The sequence below is a fragment of the Pygoscelis adeliae genome, unplaced genomic scaffold, assembly GCF_000699105.1.
Source record: "Pygoscelis adeliae isolate BGI_AS28 unplaced genomic scaffold, ASM69910v1 Scaffold52, whole genome shotgun sequence".
NCBI classification, from domain to species: domain Eukaryota; kingdom Metazoa; phylum Chordata; class Aves; order Sphenisciformes; family Spheniscidae; genus Pygoscelis; species Pygoscelis adeliae.
Window position 1 is genome coordinate 702,428 of NW_008824285.1, and position 15,242 is coordinate 717,669.

At 41.6% G+C, this 15,242-nt stretch overlaps 1 protein-coding gene across 1 annotated transcript in view; it reads right to left on the reverse strand.

Moving 5' to 3' along the window:
* Positions 1-313: 313 nt before the first annotated feature.
* Positions 314-15,242, reverse strand: part of KCNU1 (potassium channel, subfamily U, member 1) — a 54,952-nt gene continuing 40,023 nt past the window's right edge. The window contains exons 22-27 of the mRNA XM_009318631.1: positions 14,618-14,795; positions 9,031-9,108; positions 5,070-5,209; positions 1,550-1,744; positions 1,107-1,210; positions 314-413 (exon numbers count right to left, since the gene is read on the reverse strand). Of these exons, the coding sequence (XP_009316906.1) occupies positions 314-413; positions 1,107-1,210; positions 1,550-1,744; positions 5,070-5,209; positions 9,031-9,108; positions 14,618-14,795 (795 nt within the window). The remainder of the gene's footprint in view (positions 414-1,106; positions 1,211-1,549; positions 1,745-5,069; positions 5,210-9,030; positions 9,109-14,617; positions 14,796-15,242) is intronic.

The window sequence follows — 15,242 nt, forward strand, 5'->3', positions numbered from 1 at the left end:
TTGGGTCTGTTCTGTGCAGTGCTCAGCAGAAACTCAAGGTTTTGTCCTTTTCCTCGCAGAGAGAGCATTTTACTCTCCAATATGTTTGTTGTTAAAGCTTAACAATACTGTTTTCAGTAATAACCTCATGTTAATGTTTAGCCAAATTCAAACTGCCACCCCTAAGAAATAAGAACACAGACAATTTATTGTGGGGGTCTTAATAACTTGTACAATTTTTTATTTGCAAGGCATTTCACAATCTCTCATAACTCTGGCATGAAGGTGTCTGTACTACCTGTTTTCTTGCTTGGTAACTGACTTCCATCCCACATCACAGGTCATCAGTTGTTGCAACGTTGAATGGAACAACACAGAACAGCAGATCCGTAGACAGCATCTTCAAATCACTGGCAGGCCGGGCAATCACAAACCTGAAAAAGCAGTAGCGCATGAGATTCAGGCTGCTTTGTGAGGCCTTCAAACTGAGTGTCTGGGACAGCAAGAAAGCTGTACGATTTTTTTTGCAACGACTGATTGCATGTGCAGACTTCTTTGGAATAATGAGACAATATACAGTGGGTTTAATTTTACCTAGGAATGAAATACATATATTTTAAATGAAGCTAATTAGTCTGTGGAACAGCTACTGAAAAATATGATAAATTTTTTGATTGCTGAAAATCTTTAAATCAAGACTAAATGTCTCTCTAGGAGATCTGAAGCTCAAGCAATCACTGAAATCTTGAAATTGAAAGAATCAGTGAGTAGAACAGGTTAGATGAGAAGATTCTCTCTACCTGCAACCTCTCTGAAATCCCTGCCCTCAGCAGCATTACTAACTTCCTGCTCCAGCAGCTCTCTAATGCAGAAGGCTCACTTGTAAAGATAAATCACATCTTAAGCGAATGTAAGGGAATCTCATACAAGCGCCAGTAAGCACCATGTTCAGACCACATACCAGTTTGCCTCAAATGGCTTTCCTTCCTTGGCCTTAGCTACCTACAAGAATGTCTAAATCCAAGACAAAAGTAAGTAATTCATGTTGCCTATAACAGATGCCTAACTTCAAAGTCACAACTACTATCTTTTGACTTATGGTACAATTTGAGATAAAGTATACTTGCCTATTCTTGTATGGATTGGGCTCTTCCATCAGGCGGTAGAGCCCAAAGCAGAGTATCCCAAACAAGTCTAATGCTCTGCAGTAAATGTCTCCAAAGGAGTCCTCCTGCTATGAAAGAAGCAAACTCACTCTTATCTCAAAGAGCCAAAATGGACAATTCAGCCCAATACTAAATCACTTATTTAGCCAATCATCACTGTTCACTACGTTTGTTATCATAGTATTTGGCAAGAAAGAAAGGAAAGAAAATGACTGGTCCCCCATAAGATTAGAATCTAGTATCAAATAAGGCTATCCGATGTCTTTGCCTCTTCAAAATATGTCTCAAGCTACATAGTGAGATTCAACTGAATGAAACTAAACTTCAGGTAATGACAATCCAAAAGTACTAGCAGCGAGGATGAAAGCCTAGCCCATGAAGCACCACTCAGTGATGTAACTCACCATGACACCTGTTAACCTCTTGGACAGTGGCAGGAGTGCTAGCTTGCATCTGACTTGGGAGGCATCGTGGATCATGTTGTCAGGACTTCTGCGCAGTCTGCTGCCCTCTTCCAACAGCTGTTCCCCCAATGCTGGGCTTGTCCCACTTGTCACCAACGTCTGCAGCAGAGCCAAGATGTGATGGTTGTAGTACGTCTGGAAAGGAAGAGACAATGAAAAGTCAAAGACAAAAGAGTATGCCTTGGAAAGGAAAACCAAGTTTTCCAGTGAAAACCTAGAGAAAGTGATCAGACAGACACTTTGGAGTTTTTTTGTATACTTAAAGTAGTCCTTAATTATGTTTAAAGTTTTCTGACAATATTTATGGATCACCGCTGGTTTAGCCCATTTCAGCTTCAAAGAGCAGTCAGAAGATCCCACCTCTGCTATTATAGTAGAATGCACTAAGCTGTATCTGAATGGGAGATTTTGAAAGGCACAAATGGCACAAATGGAGCGGGTGTGGGGGCGTGGGGGTGTCTGCATGCGTGTCTGTGTAAGAAAACTGGGCAGCAGCTCTGATGTCACCTGAGTAGGAGCACACTGTGCAAGGTGAGGCTGAGGAGTGCAACTGCCCTGCCCAGCCCTATAGCATCCAGGTGCAGCAGGGAACTGTCCTTGTAGTTGCCATATTGTTTTGAAAACCTCTCTGTGCCCTTATCTCAGTCAGTATTCTTTGGGAAAAAAGTTACCATGGTTCAAATTCAGATCTGAGGCAAAAAAAGGCCTAGAGTCTTTTTTTTTTAAATCTAAAAGTATTTCCTCTGCCTGCAGTGCATCAAATAACTTATTTTCCACCCTTTCTCAAAAAGCTCATTTCCTACATAGAGCCACTTTGTGGAATCTGTCACCTGCATTTGCCTGAGTAAAGAAACTAAACAAGCTGCAGAGAAGGAATGGTGTTACTAAATCCACGATGAACTCAAATCCGCTTAAGAACATCTGACCATATTGTCGGCAAACGGGTATAATGCTGTTAGAGTAATTCTCAGCCTTTTAAAGTAAGGAGCTATAGTCCAGGGTTATCCAGGAGTGATACAGCTTCAGGGGAATCTGCACTCTACATATTTAACAGAAGTGTGCTGAGCTCTTTAACATATCATTGCTGTACTTTTTGACATCAAAAGGATTGCATTTCCATACTTGGATGAATTAATAGGATTTGCATGTCACCCTCATTCTGTACTTTCTTTGCTGAGTTACACTGCAGGAATTTGAAAGGCAGGGAAACTACAGAGGTGTGCATGTGTGTGTGTACTCAGGAAATAACACACTGCATTTAGAATGGGTCTTGAAGCTGACTTTAAGGAGCAACATTTCTGTAACGTGCCCATGAGATGTTACCTTCTTCACCAGTTGATGTTTGGTTACAGCTTCAGACAAGCAGATTTCCTGGGAACGCCTCTGCACACAAAGGCAAGGCTAGAAACCTTCTCCCATCACCAAGCAGTTGCCTAGTCCCACTGACTCTGTGTTGTTACTAAGCTTTTAAAACTGGTCCTGTATAGGAACTCACAGCTGGATCAGGAAGGGAATTCAGGGCTCATTAGAGTACCTGAGGCATAATGATCGTGCTCGTTGAAATGTTTTCTGCCTATTAAGACCCCAAGTTGGGGTCAAATGCCAGTTCTGCTTCAGGCTTCCAAGGGGTAATATTTTACTTTACAGACCACATTCTGCCATTCAGATTCTTCTGCCAGTCTCCTTTCAAACTAAAAGAGACAAATGTCCTGATCCAAATGTCTTGAGAAATTTCAAGAGATATTCACAGTGATAGCAAAAGGAGGTGACGTTGGACTGCTGAAGGGTCCTTTCCTTCTCTTTCTTCTCCAGTTCACACATCTTTTCCCTGACACTGCAATTGCTAAGCAATATCGTATTTCTCTCACTCTTCACTGTATTTACAGAATGACTGAATCCAACCTCAGGTGCCCCTCTACTTTAAAGCAAAGTTGAGTGCTGATCATTCCTGGACAGACTCAGAATCTTATGCTTGAGTGAAATTTTATCCTTTAAGACAGGTCATGCTATGTCTTGAGTTACTTTTACACTTGACACTAGCAGTCATTAATTACCATCTGGCTGATTGACATATCAGTGAGTAGCAGCAACATAATATTTTCCCTAACACTGAAGCCTTCTCAGAAAAGCATAACTGGACTTGACACACTTATTTTGGACTGCTTATCCCTTGGAGAGATTTGTTTTGTATTTATTCAGTTTCTGTAAAACTGCCACCCAAGCACTATCCCCTTGGACATGAGCTGTGAGCAAGGCATGTGGAACTTGACTGCAGTATGGGGAATCAGGGTGAAGAGGAAGAAGGGGCTTTCAGAAAAAAGAGAAGGCAGTTTTGGAAATGCCAGCTTATGAGCTGAACTGTTTTTTCACTGCCAAAATCCTGGCTTAACTCCACCAAAGTGTGAGCCACATGTGTGTCACACCACTGACAGTATCACTCAGTTTTGACAGCAACTTAAAATGATTATGTCACCAAGGTGAGATCACCATGTTCCCTCCGTTCTTGCAGTTTTGGTGCAATGTATCCAATCCTTGTGATGCAAATGTTTTTAAAAGAACACACTGCCAGGAATTTACAGAGAATCAAAATATGCACTTTTAAAATCTGATGCGGTCTTGTATATCAGCAATGGCCCACATGTGTGGAATTTGGGAGATTCCCATTGATTTCAATAGTTTTTCCATCCAAACTTCCAGTGAATTTCTGCCTAGGTGCCGGATGGACAGATGAGAAGAGTTAAATGTTCCATTTATTCCCGTGCCTGCTATGGTAAAGTGGTGGTAGTGCAAGCTCCCTGTTCCCTAGCTCACCAATGCACCTCCAGCCAAGCTTGTAAAACTCCTTTCTACATGAACAGGTAAGAATTCAGAGTCCCCATAACCTTCTCAGCCTTTGGCATCAATGCTGGAGCTTCCACCAAGGGGCCAGCTGGTGACAAATGCAGTTCTGGCTTCAGTGACTGCAGTTCCCTTAGAGGGACTGATTGTAACGTCATGTTGTCAAAAAGTAAATAAATCAGGCTGGCTTTGAATACCTTTTGTAGCTTGTCAATATTTTGGAGCTGGGAACAGGAAGAACTTATGAAAACACTCTAAAAGTTTCTCCAAATAATTCTATGTGTATATCAACAACAGGGAGAGTTGCTGCTAATAGCACATATTGAGAGACATGTCTTTTGGTGCTGATAGCTACCTTTTAGTGTATGGAACCCACTACCCCAAGGAATCACAGAGGCCCACTGATCACCAAATCGCTTAAATAGGAATAGACATGTATAATTCTCAGGGCACTGTGTAACTAATCACATCACCAATCTCTGCAACGTTTCTTGTGCCTTTCTCTGACACACATGGCCTTGACCATTGTTAAGGCTAGATTAAGTGGGTTTACCCTGGCTGGTAATCACTTTGTTACACACCAATGCCACTAAATATGACAGGACATGATACATCTACTTACCATAGACAAAAGAGAATTCAGGAAGCTGTCTGAGAAGATAGCTCCTGGAGGGGCACCAGTGGTGAAAAGCTGATCTTGCTCTGGAATCTCAGAATTGCCGCTGGGAGCCTGATTAATGAACTGGGCATTTGGTGAAGACTCTATTGGAAAAGCAAGGAAGGAAGAGGAAACATCTTAGCAACAGAGAGAAGCCATCTAGAATCAGAAACGAAAGTTAATAAATCTCGTTTGCCCTTCTGCGTCCAGCACTAGCCACAGCATGCAACATTAGTAAAGAAAAGAGGAACAAAACAGTCAGTGCTGCTAACATTGTGCAATGGCAGACAAAAGACACAGAATCCTAAAACTAATTTTTAAGATATCAGATCATAATTAATTTACCTGCTTTGAAAAGGAAAGGAATAATCTAATTTCTTCCCTTCATTTTCCTGACTTAACAGAAATACAATTAGTGTTTCTATTGGCTGAAATTGGGGTTACAGAGTCCCTTTCACAGATGTCCTACTGTTAGAGGGATCTTAACTAGTTTCTCAACCGTATTCTTGCTGGCTGAGATAGTCTTGCAGAATCCCCCCTATTCTGAAAGCGATTCCTCCTTAACTTTCTTTCCTATTTTCAGGGAACCGTCTAAGTATACCCAGGCAGAAGCTCCCTGCTGTGCTACTGAACATGCTAGGTATGTCCTGGCACTCTAGCACTACCAGTAAGAATGCTGACAAATGACAGCAGCACAGCAGGAGACAGAGGAATTGAGATCAAGAACCTGTATCTTCCCATTAAAAAAAATAGAGTGAGCACAACTAACTCTATGTGAGTAATGACTGATTTCTATTATGTCCCCTTGGGTCAGGAAGCATTTCAGTGCATCATTTTTAAAGATGACTAAAACTAGCCAGAATCACAATACTATTAATGTCTCCTGTTGTCTTGCAGTGTTGGTGTCATCCTTCAGCCATGTCTTCTCAATACAGATACTTCACCCACCCTGGATTTTAGAGTTGGCCCTGCATCTGGCATTAATCAGTATGACTCCACTGACTAACTTATACAGTTTGGGTATGAAAAGCATGGTCTCACAGCCGCAATAAGGGATCCACTTTTTTTCTCCACACCATTATCTTTCTCCTTTACATATTTGCAGGATGCTTATTTCTTTACAGATCACTTCGCTGTTTCTCTCCCAGATCTGCCTCCTTATGGCAAGGATTTCTAGAATCCATTCTTTCCAAGGAATAACCATTTATAACATGCCTCTGAGCCCACCGACCAACTCACAAATTCAGAAGATGCTTGACACGTTGAACTGTGCTCAGCTTGGTGGATCTGGACCCACAGAAACCCCATGCAAAGCTTGCCATTTAATGGGCCTTGCATCAGCCTGATGCAAAGCGGCCAGTTTAGCATTTCTTTTTCTGTGTTTCTCACCATTGGGCAAGGAGAAGCAGCAGCATGTCAGAGCTGCTTCTCCTGCTCAAGGCAAAATTCACATCCAGCCCCCTTTAGAGGGGTGCAGGCCCTCAGCTAATTCTGTCAACTCTGTCCTTAGCTCAGTAGGTGCTAGAGGACAGCACACCTCTGGGACCACAGCACACCTCTGGGACTCAGGGGGCTCTGGCATGCCATCCTGGTCACAAAGACACTGTGTCAGAGGCAAGTCAAGCTTGGCAGTTCTGGCTCTGTTGAGGTACCACATTGCTTCCTGTGCCTGTCAAGATTAATTGCAAAACTCCTACTGACTTCAGTGGTGACAGGATTTCAACTGAAGGCACGAAGGGTCTTAGCTTCTCTTATGGCAGGTTTTGAGCAGCAGTGCTAGCACTATGTATCATACTGCTGGTTTTGGTGTGTCAGACACACCAAATGATACAGATGACCCTTGGTCCACACTCAGTGTGCTGTGAAATAAGAAATTGCCTCGAATGGGCAAAGCCCTTACAACTTAAGGCACATGAGTATTACTCTTCTCAGCTTGTTTCTAGAGATAGGCACAAAAGTGAGCATTTGTCTAGATCAAGGTCTACCAGAGGGACTTACAGGAAGCTTATTCAATCACAAGAAAGCTCCAGCTGTTTTTGTTTAGCTGTTTTGTGCTTCCAGGTTTTAAATTCTTGGGGTTATTTTGCTTCCTAGCCCATCCCTGTAACTCTGAACATATTTCTATGCTGTTCAAGACTATAACGGGGCAGGCATCCATGTGCTAAGGGACTGGCCTCAATTCATTATTTTGTCAAAGATCCGACATGACTAAAATCCAAGTCATGTCAACAGATTGCAGATGTTTTCCCCTCCACTGACACACCACATCCTGGAGAGAAATCACAGGGGTGCAATGCCTGTCTGAAGATGTTAGCTTGACTGCACAATATCTTCTCAAAGGAGCTGGGCCTCAGTAGCCAGCTCAAAACATTTCTGAGACTTTTGTACACAGCAGAAATAAAAGCCTGAACCACAGCACAAGATATCCAAATATCACTCTGGGAAATTCAAGACTTCTGCAATTTCTCAGGAGGAGGCATCATTCTTATTATTTTGTGCCTTTTTTTTTTGCAGTAGCTCCTCAGTGTTTCAGTCTAAGGAGCACACAGGACTGAATAGCCCATTGAGGTGCTTAACTGCTTCTGGGACACAGCTTATCTGGTGCAAGTTTTGACTAAGCAGTACACCAGAGCTTCATATAAATAAAATATTGCTAGTGCCTGCTACAAGCCAAGGCTGCTCACTAGCCCTGTTCCAGCTGCAAACCTGGTGAGGACTGGAAAGTAAGGACCCCACATGGGCTGAGTCCACATAGCATTTAAAAGCATTGCCTCAAAAAAAGAAAGAAAAAAAAAAGCCTGAGTGAGTCAGGGGCCAGTCATGATGCCTAGCAACACGCTATGCTAATTTGATGGGTATGTTCTTGTGTCAGCACTTTAAATGGAGCTAAACATCCATGTCCCTTGGGACTAGCAGCCCAGCCACACCACTCTGGTGTGACACTGACTGCTGTGTTACTAGTAATCAGTTAATCGGTGCACATGTTCCTAATTAACAGATCCAGTTTGTAACCATCAGGAGATGAGGACAAAGATAGCGAAGAGTAGCATGAAAGAACTCCATGGGTTGCTTAAGTTATGAATGCAAGCTAGAGAGGCTGAGCCTTGTGGAAGAAGGACAAAGGTGTTTGGGCTCTGGAGTAAAATGCCTGCACTGTCTGTCCACCTTGGCGTGTGCAGGGACCCATCCAAGTACTGCACCCCAAGCAGTCACTGCACCATGCCGTGTACTGCAGACTGTTTGGAACAGACTCTGTTCTTTCACAGCCACTTGTACAAATGAGGAAGCCTGCAGCTACCCTCATAATCCAGAAGAGGAGGGAACCATCACCAGCGTTTCAGAAAGGGGAGGGTGGAACAGAGAGAATTAGGCCTTGATACACCCCATTTTGTTGTGGGATGAAAACTGGGCATACAGTCTCTCCCAGTGCTTTTTAAAATCATCAGAGAGAGGAAAGCATGGCCAAAGGGCAAGTTAGATTTCATCTGGGCAGAATTGCCTTTGGCAGTGCCTTTTTCTCCACTGAAAATAAGGGTAAACCAGGTAAATACGCTTCTGATTTATCTACCTTTGTGAAGTATGTTAGGATAGGTGGGATGAATGCAGGCCATGTGACTAGAACTCAGATCTCCTGAGATCCAGTCCAGCAGGAAAAAACCCAAGGACATTATCTTTACCCTAAATGGATGCTTCAGAGTTTTGCTACACACTGAGACCTTTGTAACACTTTGTTATATTTATTCTCCAGATAAACCTTCCTGACTCCTTCAAAGCCAGTGAATTAACATCTAAGTCAAATCTTTTACTGTTCCTTGGACATGTAGTGCTTGTTGCTTTCTGCCTGTGAATTCTAAAAAGGGCCTGGGGTAAATAAATAATGCAGCATGCATATTGCGTCTGTGAAATTTGTTCTTAAATAACTTACTCAGCTCTGTAGTGATGGGGATCCTTTTATAACATGGCTGTGATTGATTCCCCAATGCTCTCGCTCCGAAAACAGCATCTGTAGAAACAGTCAATAACAACATGAGGAGAGAGGGAAGTTAGCAGAAGCAGAAAGGGGGGGAAAAAAAAGAAAAAAAAAAAGGAAAAAGAAAGAAACCAAGGCACAATGGTTCAGACTGACAAATCCAGGAAATCTCTTACCTATGCCTAAAAATGTCATTGTCATGCAAAAATCCCAAAGTGTTTCCTATATTTAGAAAGTTTCTTGCCTTGGTTTGCTTTTCCAAGGCTCACTTTATTCACTCAGAGCTTCAAAGGATTAAAAAGAAAAGCTCTCCTGAGAGCTGCTTATTGACATCATAACTAAAATATAATTACCCTCTGTGGAGCAGCAGTGCTGGTTACAGTGTTGTTTGGCACAAAGCCCCCACTAAGCCAATTTGCACTCAGAGGGCTTTTGAGGGAGGGGGTTGTGTTTTTTCCTTCCCCTTCAAGAAGGCTGTACATAAATAGATGGGATATGTGCTATAGGAATGAAGGCAAAAGCATATACCATAATTTTTTTAAAACCTGGCAACCAAAAAGACTTAAAAGAGAAATCCAGAAGTTCCTAGAAGCATGTGCCCTTATTTCCTTCCAGTTCTCACCAGCTAGCTGAATCAGTCCCAATTTGAAGTCTGCTTTCTGTACTTTGATCACATCCAATCTCGTCTCCCTTACCATTATGTCTAAATTTTCCCTTTGCTACCTAGCACAGAATCTGGGTAACTGAGTATTAATAATTCTACTTATTGCACAAGATAGTATCAAAGTCAAAATGATGGAATCTAAATCCCACTAAAGATTTTGCTAGAAATGGAACTTCTTCCAGTTCAGATACTGTATAATGGATCCTCCTTCCTCGGAGGAGCATGTGAACATTGGAGATCAGAGACCCTAACAAAGTCCTAGATGGACCGTTGCTCTAATCAACCACCTCTGAGGTTAGGCAATGGACTGCCAAAAACCTTATTAGAGATGTCAGGCATCACAATCCCTCCAAACAGCAGAAAAAGTCCTTCCCAAGTATAGCAAGGCATCTCTGAATGCATGCCAGTGGCAGCAACCAAATGCCTGAAATGAATCATTGCCGTTGTTGTACCCTTCCATGTACTGCACCGGTTGATTTGAATGTATGTCTGATCATTGCCTGGATACCTTTTTCTTATGTCAATGTTTTTGCTATGAAACAGTACACAGCGCTCTACCTGAAATTTTACAAACTGGCAGGGTGCTATTACAAAAGATTACTTAATTGTAGATTACTACTGTATATTTGAATTTCAGTATCTTATTAAGTTGTCAGATTTAATTACCATTATATGTTTAGATTATGCCACAGATTATTTAGTTTGGTACCTAGGTTTGCCAACGTGTTTGCTTTGTGACATGACAGGGTGATAATTACAGCATTACTGGAAAACCTAAATTTTTCCATGGGAAAGACTAGAAGTCCTTGGCATCAGCACTGACCCTAGTAAATGCTCATTCTTGCAAGTGTAAGTAATGTTTACTTCTGTGTGGGTCTGGTTCTGTAAGAGCTGTCTAATTCTCTACCCCATGAGAGAGGTAACGTGCAGAACAGGCCTGGGTTTGTTGGGTGTGAAATGCTCCCAAGTGAAATCTAAAACCACAGGAAATGCAATTGATTTGGGCTTTGTAACAGTCTCCAAACTGAGACTACGCCTGCTGCAACGCTTACCAAAGCACCTGAACTGTTAAGGGAACTCAGGGTCTTCCATCCAAATAACTATTTTCCGCTATGGTTAGGATGCAAAATGCTATAGCTTTGTCTACAGCATCAAAGCTGGGGATGAGAAAGCACTTGGATGGGTAGGGTAGCTGGATATCCAGCCAAGTCATCTGCTGTCCCATGAGCAATGGCAACTACTAAATGAGAAACATCACTTTTTAAATCAGGTAATAGTTGCATAATCATCTTGCTTTAGAAAGCTTTCCCAACTATTCTTCTATCTTTTCCTACCTGCTTCCTCTCCTGGCTACTAACATTAATTGAGGCTACGTTTCTTGGATCCAAGTTTTGAATGTAACTTTACCCTTCTCCTTCAAAAAATTAGGTCATGACCCAGAGGACTGCCATATTTTTTGGGTCTTCCCTATATGCGTTAGTTTCTGCTGGCCATTTCCTTTCCTGCACAACTTCTACAAATAGAAAGGATTTTCTAAACCTGCTGATTTTGCAACTTTGCAGCTGAAAGCACCCACTGGTACATGTACTACACTAGTGGAAAATGCAGAATTCACTGGTACACCGTAATTAACTACTGCAGAGGTGAACCAACACCAAGTTCTGGTCAGCACGGACACAGCCTGGCTACATTACTAGTATTTGCTGTTCTTACTGCTTCCTAGCTAACTTGACAGCTACCAAGTCTGGAAAATTTCTTGATACTCTCTGTACTGTTTGTTCTTTTCTAGCTGTATTTGTCTTCAGTGCTCTTACATAACTCAAATAAGGCCAGTGGCCCTACTCTCACTCCTCCTCCCCACAAAGAAAAAAATAAATTCTGATAAAAGCCATCCTTTCACAGCTTTTATCTCTCTTTTCCCTGAAAATTTCCTAATTTTCTGACCCCTATGAACTATTGGGGTTCTGAATGAACTGTTTCACCTGGAGGCCATCCAGTCCATTGGGACCAGCTAAGATGAGCCGATTTTATCAGTGAAAATTCTGTCTTCTCAGAGATGAATTCCTATAAAATAACAATGGTGGGAGGGAGAGCAGAGACTGAAACAGTGGGAGTGGGGACACGTACATTCTGTTTCCACTCTGGGCACCTTGATCCAAAACTTGGTGGCAACAACCTGTGATTAGTTTACTATCCTATAGACACATTACAGATGTGTGTTCCTGGAGACCTTCAGAGGCAAAGACCTTAAAGAGTGTAAGACACAGCCTTAATCTTGCAGTTGAATCTGAAAGAGCTTCTGGTATGAGAATCCTAACCTAAGATTTTGGTCCTATAATTACAAATAACTACGGCAGCAAAGAAGAAAATAGGCTGGCTTTTTTAACAACTCATCTAGTGAATCTATAAGGAGAGAGAGCTTATTTTTACACTAGCAAATTTAATGCCTGACTTGAGGAAGAAGTGAAACTTGTGTCTTAGCCTTATTTTGCAAATATATCTTTATTCATTGATGATTATATCCTGTAACTGAACACTGCTTTTCTGTCTGCAGAAAACACTAACACTGAGGAATAGCCTTAACTGAGTAGCCAAAGATTTATTAGACTGGAATTGTAGTCAGCTCATGGAGCGACAATTCACTAACATCTGAGCTAGGCAATAGGTGCCTTATAAATATGGTAAGTGAAATACCTAAAATGGATAAACCAGGGTGGGTTTAGAAACACAGTATTTTGTCAACTAGAGTAAGACAATGCTGTTGTAGTAAATGCTGATAGAATCTATCCTCTTTAGTTTGAATCAATCTTTCAGAAATAACTGATCACAGTAACAGGTAATAACAAGAATAATTTGCATTTGTGTATTGCTACATTGTGAGCTTGAATTTATCTGGCTTTAAACAAGCCTGGGAAATAAATATTGTTATGGGGCTCTACGCTGAGGTACAACATGCCTCTAGTAGCTGCCAGGGATGCACAGCAGAGGCGTAAGAGAAATACAAGAAGCTTTGACACCATGACCCTTACCTTGATCCTGCCCCTTCTCAAAGCCAGAAAAGAAACCCAGAAGCACTGATTTCCATTCCCCCGTTCTAATGTCTAGACCATACTTTACCTAGGTTCCTGACAGAGGACCAAGCAATCCTGATTTCTGCTCATACCTGAAAGAAGGTGTTGTGTATTTGGTCTGGTTCTGATGTGCTGTAACACAGTGTTAGCTGTAACACACAAATAACCTTGTGCCTGCATGTCTCTGCTAACCGTTCTGACTATTAGCCTCCTTCTGCACAAGCAGAAATCCTTTTGACACTGTTCTCAGGGACCTTGTAACTACAGAACTTGATTATGTTTTTTCCAGTATAATTGAATAAACTTTTCTCCTATCTCTCATGATAGCAAGGATGCTGAACAGATTTATATCTGCAAAATCCAGTTTTCTGATGCAACTCATCACGTGCCCATCTTCCCAAGGGAAATGAGGGAAAAATATATGCTTGTGGATTAAAAGAAAGACTTTGAGTATGCAGGTGGTGATGGTTCTGACAATGATACGCCTGGTAAACTGCCTAACCAGCCATGCCTCAGCTTACCCAACTGATCACACCTATGTCAGCGTTAGGTCCCTGAGGTCTTCTGCTGGAAGGAGACAAAGCAAGACAAAAGCTACCACCTCAAAGAGAAACAAGTAAGTATGAACTCTGCAAGGCAGCTGGGGAAGGTTTTGACGAACAGATGCTCACATCTCTATTTTCCATACGCACGTTGTAGTTCAGAGTTCTGCACTCCCTGTACTGCAATTTTGAATGATAAACCAAAAAACACTGGAGGGGAGCAGGACAGTGATCAATAGGATGAAATATCGTTTTTGTTCTGAGTCTCTCTCTTTTCCACATATAGGTATAAAGATGCAGTAGGTACAGTATCTATATCTGTCACTATAGATGGAGATACATGAATTATATATATAAAAGTACATACTATTTAATTCTTCTCTATAGACAATCAATAAAGAGTTCCATACATCTTTATGTAGCAATAAATACATTAGATAAAAGTAATCTATTCAAGTCACAATTACTTCTTACTCAAATATACCTTATAAATAATTTGTCTTCTGTTCTGATTGTATTCACTGTATATTGATATTATTTTGTCTAGTTATTATTAAAAAACCCTGTCTCTGCCTCACTCTAATCTTTTCTTTGGCACAGCCATTGTTTTAAAAGCCTATAATAATAATAAAGTATAGGGAAAACACTTAGAGGAGCCATCCATTTCTGAGCCCATCTTCAGTTAATTAATACTCCACATTCTCAAGAGGAGGACAAATCTTAGCTCCTTCACCAAATTAAGGGAGGAAGAGACGCAATAAATATTCCACTGGGTTGAAGTCGTTTTTGCTTCCATTGCAGTTCTGAGCTACAAGTTCTGTTTGTCTGAGAACAGAGAACCCACCCTATCAAGCCTCAAGGGAAAGGTATTGGTTTTCTCTTTTTGAAGGATGGAAGGGGCCTCCATTCACACTTTCTTTTGCAAATAATACAGCAGTTACCAACACTGGTTTACATTTACCCTCCAGCCATGGTCTCTTTACTGGAAACCTTGAAGCTTCACTCAGAATATGCAGGAGGAACTGGCATATTTCCAGGAGCAATGTTGGCTTATCACTCCTTCCTTCACACACCTGTAGCTACAGAAACTGGACTAGACTGTACAGCCGGCTACGCTAAAATGGACTTCTGGCCCATTTAACTTACATATTTATATTCAGGAGACACAGACTGTGGCTCAGACGAGTGACCCTTTCATTCTTCCCTCCTTTAACTTCCATTTTTGTCACATCAGCATGCTCACAGGCAAAAGGAAGCATGCTTACCTAGTGGGGCTGAGCTGGACTTACCCTGTACGGATCGGATGTTCAGTGTGGCTAGGATGCTTTCTGTGTCCACCAGGGAAGGATTGCTTGAAGCGGTGGTGTTGGAAGACAGAATAGCACACGAAGCACAATCTTGGACATTAACTGCCCTCAGATCTGCACAGGAGAGAGCACTACCCTGACAAAACCAAAGAAATAGTGATAAGGAGGAATCTGAGAAAGTTGAACATTAAGGATCTTTAAGGGTGAAAGATGAACATTAAATTTGTTTCAAACTCAGCTGGCAAAAATGTGTTTTGGAAACACCTCCAAAGTTTCAGCAACTTTGGAAATGGGGAGGTGTCCAATAAATTGCAAGTCTAGACCTGTTAAGTTTCTTCTCTGACCAAGCAGGATTAGCTTCTCAGTGCTTCTGCAGGAAACCAGAGAGTACCAAGACTCCCCCAGAAGAAAATAAATATTTAAGAAGGGAAAGTTTTTCAACATCATCTTGGATTCAAGCTCAAGTCTAGAGCCTGAGATAATTTTGGTCTTTTTTGAATCTGAATTGTGCTATCATCAAGAAGTTTTAAAATGTACTTAGAAATGTGCATGAGAGCTAGAGAAAGGAAGGAAGAGGGAAAGA